The sequence below is a fragment of the Sorex araneus genome, chromosome X (assembly GCF_027595985.1).
Source record: "Sorex araneus isolate mSorAra2 chromosome X, mSorAra2.pri, whole genome shotgun sequence".
Lineage (NCBI taxonomy): Eukaryota > Metazoa > Chordata > Mammalia > Eulipotyphla > Soricidae > Sorex > Sorex araneus.
Genome location: NC_073313.1, coordinates 47,212,261 through 47,225,369, shown reverse-complemented (window position 1 = coordinate 47,225,369; position 13,109 = coordinate 47,212,261). Strand labels below are relative to the sequence as shown.

General features: G+C 35.6%; 1 protein-coding gene across 5 annotated transcripts in view; it reads right to left on the bottom strand.

The window, feature by feature from the left end:
- The window catches only part of KDM6A (lysine demethylase 6A), a 155,052-nt gene that overhangs the window by 13,597 nt on the left and 128,346 nt on the right, over positions 1 to 13,109 (bottom strand). For 4 of the 5 annotated variants that reach the window (XM_055120447.1, XM_055120450.1, XM_055120449.1 and 1 more), the window contains 9 exons: positions 9,205 to 9,334; positions 7,999 to 8,104; positions 7,011 to 7,216; positions 5,400 to 5,464; positions 5,250 to 5,324; positions 4,492 to 4,640; positions 2,666 to 2,780; positions 933 to 1,120; positions 94 to 235 (listed from right to left, as the gene is read on the bottom strand). In XM_055120447.1, the coding sequence (XP_054976422.1) occupies positions 94 to 235; positions 933 to 1,120; positions 2,666 to 2,780; positions 4,492 to 4,640; positions 5,250 to 5,324; positions 5,400 to 5,464; positions 7,011 to 7,216; positions 7,999 to 8,104; positions 9,205 to 9,334 (1,176 nt within the window). Of the gene's footprint in view, positions 1 to 93; positions 236 to 932; positions 1,121 to 2,665; positions 2,781 to 4,491; positions 4,641 to 5,249; positions 5,326 to 5,399; positions 5,465 to 7,010; positions 7,217 to 7,998; positions 8,105 to 9,204; positions 9,335 to 13,109 lie in introns of all 5 variants that reach the window. The other variant, XM_055120448.1, reaches the window with a different exon arrangement.

The window sequence follows — 13,109 nt, the reverse complement described above, 5'->3', positions numbered from 1 at the left end:
TAAACAATTCTGTATGGGGGATGTGGGGGAGAAGTATTTAACAGTTAACACTCCCCTCAAAAGAAGGACTACAGCACTCTTAGAAGAACTTACTTAATCATTTCAAAAAGCTTTGGATCTGAGACCTTGATATTTCGTGCCATATTCCAGGAAAGATGAACCATGGGTACTATTGACTTCACACTTTGCAATTTGTTCCATTCGTACCGTTCCACTGCCAATTTATATTGGCAGGCTAGGAAAAAAAAAACAGTTATAAAGTAATATGAGGTACTAAAATATAACCATTATCAACCTCTCAGGTGATACATACACCAACTATGAAACCTCAGAAGATTGCAAAAATAATTGCGGCTATAGTAGTGACATATAGTGTAGAATATGTCCATCCATTGTGCCATGTTATTTAAAACTACGTCAGTCATCTTATTTAATCTTCACCATTGTACTATTATTTCCATTATATAGAAGAAGAAATCGAGGCCCAGAGAGAAAGTTATATAACTTGCCCAAAGTTGCATGAGTCAGGTCCTACTTCTAATCTAGGCTTTAAATGCCACATTCTTAATCTGTATGACTGAAAGTAGGTATAATTCAAACTTTTTAAAAAAACATATTAGGGTTATTCACAAGACATACAAGATAAAGTAAAAATCTGGAAGAATGATTAGAGATTCTACTTTGCTTCTTCTCATAAAGGGGTTTCCTTTACCATCTAAAAATTATTTTTAAAGTCTATCTTGTACACATATATATATATTTAGTTATTACTTGCTGAAATCTATGGTCTGAGGTTCCCATTTGCTGATTTGATTTTAGAATATATACTCAAGAACTCTTTTTCTAATCCTGAGTTACATTCTAAGATAAGAAAGAAGAGACAATTCAGATGCAACCTTTACTAAACATTTAAAGCATATTCTTCAAAATACCTGTAAGAGGACCAACATTCCAAGCAATATTGTTGCACCAGCCAATAGCTTGAACCCAGTGAACAGTTCCTGCATTTATCCAGACCAAATCTCCAGGTCGCTGAATAAACCTATACACTGGAACATTCGCTTCATAAAGATCTTCAAGGTTGGGCCACCAAGAACCCATTAGAAAATTCAAATTATTTCTGAAATAAGAAAAATAATGCAAATGGATCAAGTACTTCAATAAGTTCCTTATAGGACTGGAAGATAATGTCTAAAGTTTTAAAAATAGATTCACTTCAGTTAGTACTGAATGGCTTACTCAAAGTTTAGTATTGATACTTACAGTTGATTTTTCAAAGACTAACAAAACCCAAAACTATTATATATATTAACTTTTAATTTCATTTCACTCAAACCTATTTGGACCAAACCCTTCTTCCTAGAGTAACTGAAAATCTCTGAGAGGTAAATATGGAGTTGATATTAAGCCTTTTAAATACATCAACATCATACTAGCAATTTCTATTTCTGAAGAAAAGCAGAAAACAGAAATGGTTTCTACTGTTTTGGGTTTCCTAAGCAGGAAAAGAAGACAGATTGTTCTTCTCTAAGTTCTGATCAACTAGCTGACTAAACAATCCAGTTGAAAAAAATTGTCAAAAATGTACAAATCACTGCAACCACCACTATACTTTGGAAACTTTTTTTTTTTTGGTGGGGGGCCCACACCCAGAGGTGCTCAGGACAAACTCATGGAAGGCTTGTGGGACCAGATGGGGTGCTAGGGACCGAACCCTGGTCAGACATGTGCAAGGAAAACGCCCTATCTGCAGTACTATCACTCCAGCCCCTACTGGTGTTTTTTTTTTCTTTCTTTCTATACCCTCTGGCTCCTACTCCTGTACTCCCCAGTCCCTATTTTGGAAACATCCTACAGAACACACTACTAGCTCTACTTAAAAACAAATAAAAACACCTAAGGCTTTTTAATTCTACCTCACAGCAACAACCTAAAAAATTGAATTACAAAGCTACAAAGTTAGGGGTGTACAATATTCCAAAAACAATTCTTTTACCAGTGTCCACTTCCCTCTACCAATGTCCCCAGTTTCCCTCCCATAGCAACTTTTCCTTAAAACAAAAAAATATATATATTTTATAGAAACATATTTTATACATTTATTTATAAATATATTTATATAATACATAATTATGTATCTTTTTATATATAAACCTTGAAAAACTGGGAGAATGTGATTTTGTCATAGCATAGTGAATGCAGAAAAAAGGGAGAAAACGCAGAAAACAATTGAAAAGGTATTAGTGACAAGAGTTGTGGGAATTTATAAGCCATTTTAGAGATTTAGAACTTTATCTCAAGAGTATTCACTTCTTTTACAGTAAGTTTCTCTTGGAATAAATATCTTCCCAGTACCATATTTACGTACCATAAAAACTAACCAAATTCAGGAAAAAAAGCAACCTAACAAAATAACTTATTCTATCTTTTATATCCTTTCTATTCCCTAAAGTCAAGAGTACTTATTAGTGTATGAAGATGTTACATGGATAACTTCTTAAAATATTGTCAATGATACAAAACAGGAAGTTTGGAACATCATTTTAAAAAAGAATTTTCTCGTGAACAGTTAAGTAAACCTGAGTATATGCATTAGGATATCAGTATCATAGGCCATTTACTGTTTTTGAATAATTATATTTAAAGAAAAAAATCTGAAACCTACTTTTCACAGAAGTCATTCAGAACACCCCAGTAACCTTCAGGAACAACAAACCATTCACAGTCACCTGGACCAATATTAATGTTCACTGAACAAAAGTTGTTATTTTCTTGATGACCTGAAATGTGAGAGAAAATGAAAATCAGCATATTATTATCAATAGAAAAAAGTGCTTGAAATGTTCATCAGAGTATGTTCTAGTGGCACTCAGTTGTTTATAGCATCTTTGTATTAAAATCTTATTATATGTTTACTTTGTTTTGGACCATTCCTGGCTATGTTCAAGGCTTACTCTTGGTGGGTTTGGGGGACCATATGGGGATGCCAGGGCTGAACATAGGTTGGAGTTAAGTGCCTTACCTGTTATCCTATAATATCTGACTCCTTAAAATTCTTATTTTTGAGCCAAGCTCTTTGACTCCTAACTTTTTCAGCAAAAATGTCCTAAGCAGGGTGAAAATATTAAGTTCCAGAGAATAGTGAAGCAGCAGGGTACATAACCTAGCATATATGAGGCATTCAGTTTGATGATTCCCTGGCACTACAGATCCTCTATCTTCCCTCGCCACAACACTAGGAATAGCCCTATTCATCCCCAAGCACCACTGGGTGTGTGGTGGGTCCTGAGATCATACCACTGGGTCCAACAATGAAATGATCAGCCCACACCCCTACCCACAGGCACAGAATCTCTGGAAGTAATCTTAGGCGTCTCACAGTACAGCTAAGTATGGCCCCTATTTTATAAATACATACATACATACATAAAAATAGGAGCTTAAGTTTTGTTGCTAGGATCCTTGGTTTAGCCATCATATAAACAAGTTGCTAAACCTTTATGACTCAATTTATTTATATGCAGAATTAGAAATTTAAGTCAAATTGTTCTGAGGATCAAGGAAATAACTACTTCAAACAGTGTCTATTACACAGAAAATAATATATATTAGCTATCACTGATAGCTACTAGAACCTTTCCTTGTTCCTTCATTTCTCAAAAGAGGTATTAGGACATCAGTAGTAGTCGTCTTGAGTTTCAAATAAAGATGACAGAGCAGGAGTTGTTGGGAAACCTTCCAGAAATACCCAACATTTCTATAGCAATCTTGATCCTGGTGTGAGTCTTACTCTTTCAAGAGGATCTTATTCCCAAAGAATATTATTTTCCAATAGGACCTTTTCCTTTCAGCTCAAGCCTATAATGGGCAATTGGTTCAGTGGAGAAGGTTATTCCAGAACACTGAGAAACTTAAAAGCAAATCTCTGCTCTGCACTACAAAAACAGAGGGGGGTAAAGAAAAACACACAACAGAATTCAATTATTATAAGGGGGCGGGGACAGGACAAACAAAAGGGAGGAGATCAAGTGTTGGTGAGGACTAGAGAAATTAGTTTTAACACTAGAACTGTGGTATGTGGTTCAGTGGTAGCATGCATGATGCCATTAATTACACACACACACACACACACACACACACACACACACACACACACACACACACACACACAGACCCCACCCACCCACCCCCAAAGTGCGTGTGCGTGTAATCAATAGTCCTTGTACATTGCTAGAAGGAGTATTAAAATGGTGCAAATACTGTGGCAAACAGTTTGGTGGTTAGCAGCTAGTTCCCCAAAATGTTAGAACATAGGAGCTAGAGCAATAGTACAGTGGGTAGGGTATTTGCCTTGCAAGCAGCCAACTTGGCTTTGCTCCCTAGCATCTCATATGGTCCCCCAAACACTGCTAGGAGTAATTCCTGAATGCAGAGCCAGGAGTAACACCTGAACATCACTTGGTCTATCTAGCCCCAAACCGAAAAAGTTACCTGGTGTTCTGCTTCCTGGAACTTTCATATATAGTTGAACTGTGTTCATGCCCAATATGGTATGACCAACATGGCTTAGAAGATTTCCTGCTGATACAACCCTCACAAAAGCAGGAAGTTTAGTCAGCTCATGTAGCTGCAATTTCCATCTGCAATAAAAACAATAGATCAAGAGTGAAATACTGCTACAAAAATTTGTGAAATTAACCATTCTTCAAAACCTTTGTAGTAAACCAGAAAAACAAATCTATAAATAGCTTACTTTGACACTGAACAACCAGAATGCTTACATTTTGCAGAAAAAAATCCCTTTCTAATAAAAAACATGAAAACTGACCAAAAGGACAAGAAGACAGTTCAGTGGGTAGGGTGCTAGTTTGGCAGGTGTCCAGCCCAGGTTCAATGGTCTAAGTCCTGCTAGAAGTGATGCCTGAACATACACCCAGGATTTAGCCCTGAGCACCTTCTGGGTGGTCCAATAAGCAAAACCAACAAAAAATTTGACCAAAGTAAATGAATGTTACAAGATGTAACTGAATGATTATATAATTAGCGAATAGTCATGGCATTGCTGAAAATCTGTACAAAAGTTTTTTTAGGAGGAAGAAAACAATTGCAAATCCTTGGAAAAATAAAATTAGTATCAACATAGAAAAAAAACGTGGAATAAAACAGAAAAGGAAACTGTAGACAGCTCCTAAACACGCAAACAATACCTCACTGTATTAGTGCACAGAAATGCTACTGCAAAGACTTACTTCTTGTCATCAGACAGGTCAATGTTGGTCCCAAACTTTATGGTTTTAAAAGGTCCTTTCCTTCTCCTCCCAGAACTTAAAATAAGAAAGATAATATTACAAATATGCCTTTTAAATGATAATGTCAAGTGGACATTTAGAGTGGCTTACTTATCTGATGAAGTAGATTCACTATCTGAGTGGTCTTTATGGTGACTTCTTTTCTCATTTTCTTCCTACACAGAATAAAAAGCAATTCAGTTTTATATTCTGCAATGGCTGGTCCTTCCCATTATAAAACTTCAAAGTTCACACCTAGACTGATGGAGTTATGTTTTGAAACTCCGTTTCCATAAGCCGCTTTTATAAATAAAATTTCTTCAACAGCCACATTAAATAAAATCCCAGGACAGCCCCCACAAAGAATGACCCAATTAAAAAAAAAAGTACAAAATGGGGAGGTTAAGCATACCCACACAGAAATATTCCAGAGATGAGGGTGACATCTCAGCTCCACAGTAACAATTATTTACTTTCACAAACCCGTATGTTCGCTAAGGCTTCAGTGAAGAATGACTTTAAAAAAGTACTTTCATTTGATATAAGTATGATGAGATGTGATGTTTATAAGAGTAGTGTGCTCCATCAAAAGAGCACAAACAACCAGTGCTGGAATGGGGGTGGGGAGAACAGGACTCTCACTGTTGGTGGAAATGCCAATTGGTCCAGCCCTTCTGAAAGTGACATGGACATTCCTCAAAAAACTAGAAACTGAGCTTCCAAATGACTCAGCAATATCACTTCTGGGAATATATCCTGGGGGTGCAAAAAAGCACAGTAGAAAGGACATCTGCACCTGTATGTTCATTGCAGCACTGTTCATAATAGCCAGAATCTGGAAACAACACGAGTGCCCGAGAACAGACTACTGGTTGAAGAAACTATGGTACATCTACACAATGGAATATTATGCAGCTGTTAGGAAAGATGAAGTCAGGAAATTTGCTAGTAAGTGGATGAACATGGAGTGTATCATGCTAAGTGAAATGAGTCAGAAAGAGAGGGACAGACATAAAACGACTGTACTCATTTGTAGATATAAAATAATAGGAAACTGACACCCAAGGACAGTAGACACAAGGGCCAGGAAGATTGCTCCATGGTTGGAAGCCTGCCTCATGAGCCAGGAAGTAGGCAGTTGGGAGAGATAAGGGATCACTAAGTCAATGAGGGTTGGTGGGATTGCTTGTGATGGAAGATGTGTGCTGAAAGCAGATGTAGGACCAAACATGATCAGTATCTGTACTGCAAACCATAATTTCCAAAAGTAACGAGAGTAAGAAGGAAATTGTCTGCCATAGAGGCAGGATGTGGGGGTGGGATGGTGGGTGGCAGTAGGGATTCTGGGGACACTGGTAGAGGAAAATGTACACTGGTGGAAGGATGAGTGTATGATCATTGTATGACTGAAACTTAATCATGAAAGCTTTGTAACTATATCTCATGGTGATTCAATTAAAAAAAAAAGAGTAGTGTGCTCTTTTAAAAGTTAAAGGTAAAATAGCTACAAAAGAAATCTTTTTTTTTGGTCATACCCGGCAATGCTCAGGGGTTACTCCTGGCTCTGCACTCAGGAATCACTCCTGGTGGTGCTCGGGGGACCATATAGGATGCTGGGAATTGAACTCTGGTCAGCAGCATGCAAGGCAGTTTAAACTCCCTACCTGCTGTGCTACTGTTCTAGCCCCATATAAAATAAATCTTAATGAAGTAAATACTCACTCTCAATGATTCCTGGAAGGAGGAGGCCTGGTATTGTGCGTATTTAGCAATTGTAGTATGAGATCGATTACTTTCACAATACCAGATTTTCTTTGTTCCAGTGGGATCCCAGTTTTCATCTGCTGGCTGCAACAACTGTGTCCTCACTTCTACCATATGTTCATTGTTAGCTTCTACCAAAGTTTTGGTGGAGAAAAGTCCCAGGTCTTCACAAAAAAAAAAAAAAAAGAAAAGAAAAAAAAAGAACTATACATATTAATAATTTTACAGTTTTTTAAGAAATACTATACAATTTCTCGTGGGTTGGAGTGAATCAACCAGGGCCTCCACATGCCCTGCTTATCATGTCAGGTTTGCACAACATTATTAACGCCCTGGGACATAATCATCCATCAACGGAAGTAAAATTAAGGGACCAGGGACTAAAGTTTCCTATTTATTTCAGCTATGTGAGTAGAAGCCATAATAATTATTAGTAGTATCAAATTTTGCTTACATTTTCTGTTAAGTATTTCTTCTATTATTCGATCTAAATAATGGCAATTATATAAACAGAAATAAAAGCGAAATTAAAAAGCCACCAGTACAACAAACATTTTATTTTCAGATTATAGATTAAGGTGACTATACATACACAGAGTAAGAAACAATGAATATATATATATATATATATATATATATATATATATATATATATATATATATATATGAAAAGAAAGAAAAAGTGTTTCTTCTACATGTTTTAAAAGACAGCAAAGTTACACAAACACTTCCACTTTCCTATTTAAAGCTTACTCAACTTGGGGCCAAAAAGACAGGCTGAGCACATGCTTTTAATGCAGGAGGCTCAGGTTCCATTCCTCATACCACATCACCTCCAAGCACAACTAGAAATGATTCCCAAACACTGAGCTAAACTAGCCCCTAGCACCTCCAGATGTGGCCTTAAAACCAAAGAATTTTTAAAAATATAAAAAATAAAGCTTACCCAACTTAAGAGCTCCAGCAAGGCCACGTATTACTGTAACAGGGTTGTTTGGATTTGTACAAAATTGATGTAATGGAGGAAAGAAAGCATCACGTTTATTTTCCAACTGTAAAATTAAATCGAATTATTAGATTTTGTAAAACTGACCTTCTACATACATAATGCATCTTATATGCCATTCAGTCTACTATGCTTTTACAGCATTTCATCACACCTTTTGATCATAATTGATCTTTTCATATTTTATCTTGAAAAAAATATGGTAAAAATAAAATTTAGTTTGAGAACTGGACTACAAGCTGTCTTCCAAAGGGATAGGAAAAGGACAAGAAGACACCTTGAGACAGAGGTATGCCACCATTGTAGTGGTGGTGGGTGTGGTGCTGCAAAACCATATGCCTGTAACTCTACTATTAACTGTTATAAATCACAGTGCCTAAATAGAAATAGGAGAGTAAAAAGAAGATCCTATCATAAGCTACAACACTGGCAAGCAAACAATAAGTAAAAGATACTAGTTACAGAGAGAGAAATTTGTATAATCAACCCATATAGCCCAAAGCCTGCTATTTGGACTATATGGGTTGATTATACAAATTTCTATGACCAGTAGAAGATACATTAGTTTCCAACACAAACTAAAGGATCAATAAACACTGGTTCAAGGGCTAATGTGGCCCAAAGAGGGCAAAACAGGTGAAATCTCAAGGCAAGCTTTACAGAAATTATTTTTCGTTTGAGATAGTAGTAGTGGGATGGAAGGAAATGGAGTGGAGAAACAAGAGTAGCTCTGAATGAACTCATCCATTTCTTGTATCACTGTCACCCGTTGCTCATCGATTTGCTCGAGTGGGCACCAGTAACATCTCCATTGTGTGAGTTGTTACTGTTTTTGGCATATTGAATACACCATATTGAATAGCTTGCCGAGCTCTCCGAGAGGGACAGAGGAATCAAACCCAGGTGGGCTGGCTGCGTGTAAGGCAATCGCCCAACCTGCTGTGCTAACGCTCCAGCCCATTTCTTGTATCAGGTATCTGTAATTGGAATGTGTGTATAATTACACATATCCCTAAAGTATTCCAGTGACCAATAATTTTAAGCTTCTGAAGGGCATTCATCCAGATCTAAAGTAAACTTTATAATAGGCAAATAGACGTAGATGCTAGTTTGATTTTTATTTCTAGTTAGTCAATTTAAACTCACATAAATACTAGGTGTAGGTGGATTCAATTTGTCCTTTGGCAAAGGTGGATACGGTGAAGATGGTGGTCTTGGAGGTGGACACTTATCCAATAAGATGCTACTGTTAGATAAGCCATTTTTACCTAGGTTCCTTTAAAGAGAAAAGGGAAAATAAATTAGCTGTGAATTTATTTAGAAAAAAAGATTCTAAATTCAGTCCTAACTAAATTATTGGGCAACTGCACAAAGGCATAAAATTTGAATTAGTGTTATGTTCAGAAAATGCTTAGTTTGATATTTAGGTCTTCTATTACTAGGGGAAAGATAAAACTCATGAATGATTAAATCAAATCTTTCATGCATAATTTTCTAACTCATTTTCTTTACCTGAAGAACAAATAGAAAATCAAATCATCTCAATCACCTTCTGCCATCAGATGCAAAAAAGGCCTAAAAATTATAGACTAGACTACGTATCTCTTATGTCTCATCTAGTAATTATAACCAGAGAGTCTTTGTGGCAATTCTCAAACCAAAAACACTTTACCTCTCTTTTCCAAATCTGGAGACAATTTTCCATGTAAACCTCTGACTAATATAATAAGACCCTTTCTTCTAGAATTTACTGGAAAAATTATGCCAATATTATTTTAAGAACAAGTATCGTTGGTATCCATTCTCTGACACTTAAAATTGAGGGGCTTTCTTTAACAAAGATAACGTGTTTCATCATCTCTTTTTAAAATATGGTAGCAGTATTACCAAGCTGGAATTCTTTTAGTGTAAGAAAAGATATTTCAGTTTCGTAGAGTTTAAAATCAACTCAGAAAATTAAGAAAAATACAATTTCGAGCTTTCAAATCACTCCATGTTAACTAAATCTCACCTAAATATTACAAGTTCACATGTAATCAATACACTAAAATATATTCTACCATATTCAAACCAGTTTTCAGTATCTTCAGAAAGCATAAAGACAGTTCAAAAATAGGTATGATGCTTTTTAGCTTAGGTATAAAATTGGTACAAATCCAAAAATTCCATGTAAGTTGCAAAAAGCTGGCTGAGAATGGTAAAGAAACAATTCAAGCATCATCATTAAAACAATGCAAGATAAAACATTCACTCACAATATCCATATAAATAATAACTTTTCATGCTGAACTGTATATCTGCCAATTTAACTTATAAATTGGGAATTCAAACAAAATGATTCTGGATAGTTTTATAGAGCAAGAGATGGAAGTACTGCATAGTAAATCATCACAATTTTAAAGAATCAAAAGTTATGCACCAAATATTAGAAATTATACAAGAAAGCATATTATGCTTGCTGAACATAGTAGCAAAATTCTGCCTATTATATCTGCAATTTGGTAACAAAAGCAAAAAATGGCAAGATGGAGAGTAAAATAGTAATTTTAAAAGTAGCTGCCTTTATTTTTAAATCTTAAAAAACTGAAGAATAAGCAAGCAGATATTGGTTCTATCATTGAATGCTGTAATTAAGGTTTTAAACCATAATGGAAGAATAAGTATTATAACTTCTTTTTGATATACAGCATTGACTACAGCACTAAAATGAACCAAAGGATAAGATTAAAATAACCAACACATGAAAAAACATTTATGTGAAAATAAGAACAGCCAGTATAAACAGTGCAGTCAAATTATATTTAGCGGTTTCATAGTGTATTTCAATTTTCAAACATCGACTGAGTTCAAAACTTAAAAAAAAAAAATTCCTGAAGGAAATATGTAAGCAACTGCATAAGGACTACAAAACTACTCCACTTAAAATTCAACTTGTTAAGGGCTAGATACACAGTATAGTGGGTAGAGTGCTTGCTTTGCATGTGACCTGAGTGTAAGCGCTGTTACCCACTATGATCAGGTGTGAACCCTGAGTATAGAAGTCAGGAGTAAGACTCAGCACCACCCAAAAAATACAAGGAAAAAATTTCTACTTGTGAATAATTTATATTATACAAATGATAAAGGTATGGTAATAGAAATAAACTACCTTCTACGCATTAAATTTTACTACAAGTGATGAAACTAATATCACTGTCACTGTCATCCCGTTGCTCATCAATTTGCTTGAGTGGGCACCAGTAACATCTCCATTTTGAGACTTGTTACTACAAGTTTTTGGCATATCAAATACACGACAGGTAGCTTGCCAGGCTCTGCCATGCGGGCGAGATACTCTCAGTAGCTTGCCGGGCTCTCTGAGAGGGGTGGAGGAATCGAACCCGGGTCGGCCACGTGTAAGGCCCGACCGCTGTGCTATTGCTCCAGCCTGAACAATGCAAAATGGGAAAAAGCATTTAAGATTGAGCAAGGAAGCAGGTGTTGGAAAGGACACTGAGATTACCCAATTTTAAATGCTTTTTGTCCAACTCTTAAAACTCCCTGAGCAAAGCTGAGCTGGATGAATTTGGTCACTGTGCAATTATTTAAAATACTTTCAAATTTAATGACTTCATTTGATAGAGGAATGATTAAGTGTTCTGCAGGTAAATGAATTCACTTTAATTATTTTTAGTTATAAAGCTTCTAGACCAGAGACATCTAGTCTTTTGTATCTTTATCACTACTTTCCTTTTTTGAGTTGTGGAACACTGAGCAGAAATGGCAAACATTTGTAATCTTGACTTATCTGTCTAAGCTCAAATTAAAAAAAAAAAAAAGCTCATGATTTTTATTTCCAATTTATCAGATCCTTGTCTTCATCAATACAATGAGACCTAGATATACTGAAATAACTCAAGCAATCACAGGAATGTATAGGGTTTTGGTGCATTTAGCAACTTTAAGATATACACACATAAAACCTCTTTAGTAGCTAACCAAAATTTTTACTAAAAATTTAACAAAAAATTCTAAAGAATCAAACTTTTTTTTTTTTGCTTGCTTCTTGGGTCACACCCGGCAATGCACAGGGGTTACTCCTGGTGGTGCTCGGGGGACCATACAGGATGCTGGGAATTGAACCCAGTTTGTCCATGTGCAAGGCAAACGCCCTACCCGCTGTGCTATCACTCCAGCCCCAAGAATCAAACCTCAGATTTCAGAATATCTCACTATATGTTTTGGAAGAATTTGGTTTGACTTAGATATTACTCAGTATGATTTAAATTTAATCACAGGAAAAGATCTTGTAAGGCAATATTAATTACAGTAGGAACTACTTTATTGGCTGAATAACAGCAATGCAGAGCCAGTAGATAACACAAAGGAAATCTTAAACTATGAAAAGGACATAACTTCTGCTATAGTTTACGTCAAAATAAAGGTTAACAGCTGAAGAGCAAAAGCAAAAACTGACAATAACGAAAATTAATGAAAGTAAAACAGATCAGAAGGTGTGCTACACAAAATCATGTACTGATAGAATTAAAGTCTTGGTATAACTCAATTACCACTTCTACATACAAAATTAATTCTTCTCTCCTTACTTCACTGCTTCTATACCATGTCCCTGCCAAGCTGCAAGTAATATTAAAAAAAAAATGACTGGATTTCACATTTGTCACTAATCAGTGATAAACACTTAATGGTGGATCCATGATACATTCCAATAAAATAACCTGAACAGAAACAGTAACCACATTTTTTAGACTCTAATAAAATATACAAGCAGAAGATACTATAAGACACTTTTCAGAGAATTCTTTCTGTGTTTCTAAAAACATGTTAACAAAGTTTTATTCAAATTTCAGTCACTTAATAGATGACAATTATAACTAAATGTGAAGGAAACCAAAATCATTAACACTGTTGTAAACGTGTGACCGAGATTATATATAAATTAAAAAAATAAAACTTTATAATTAAAGTTGCTATGCACAATGAAAAGGCCATTACAGTACCACCCATAGGGCACTTGCCTTGCACAAGACTGACCTGGGTTGGGTCCAAAT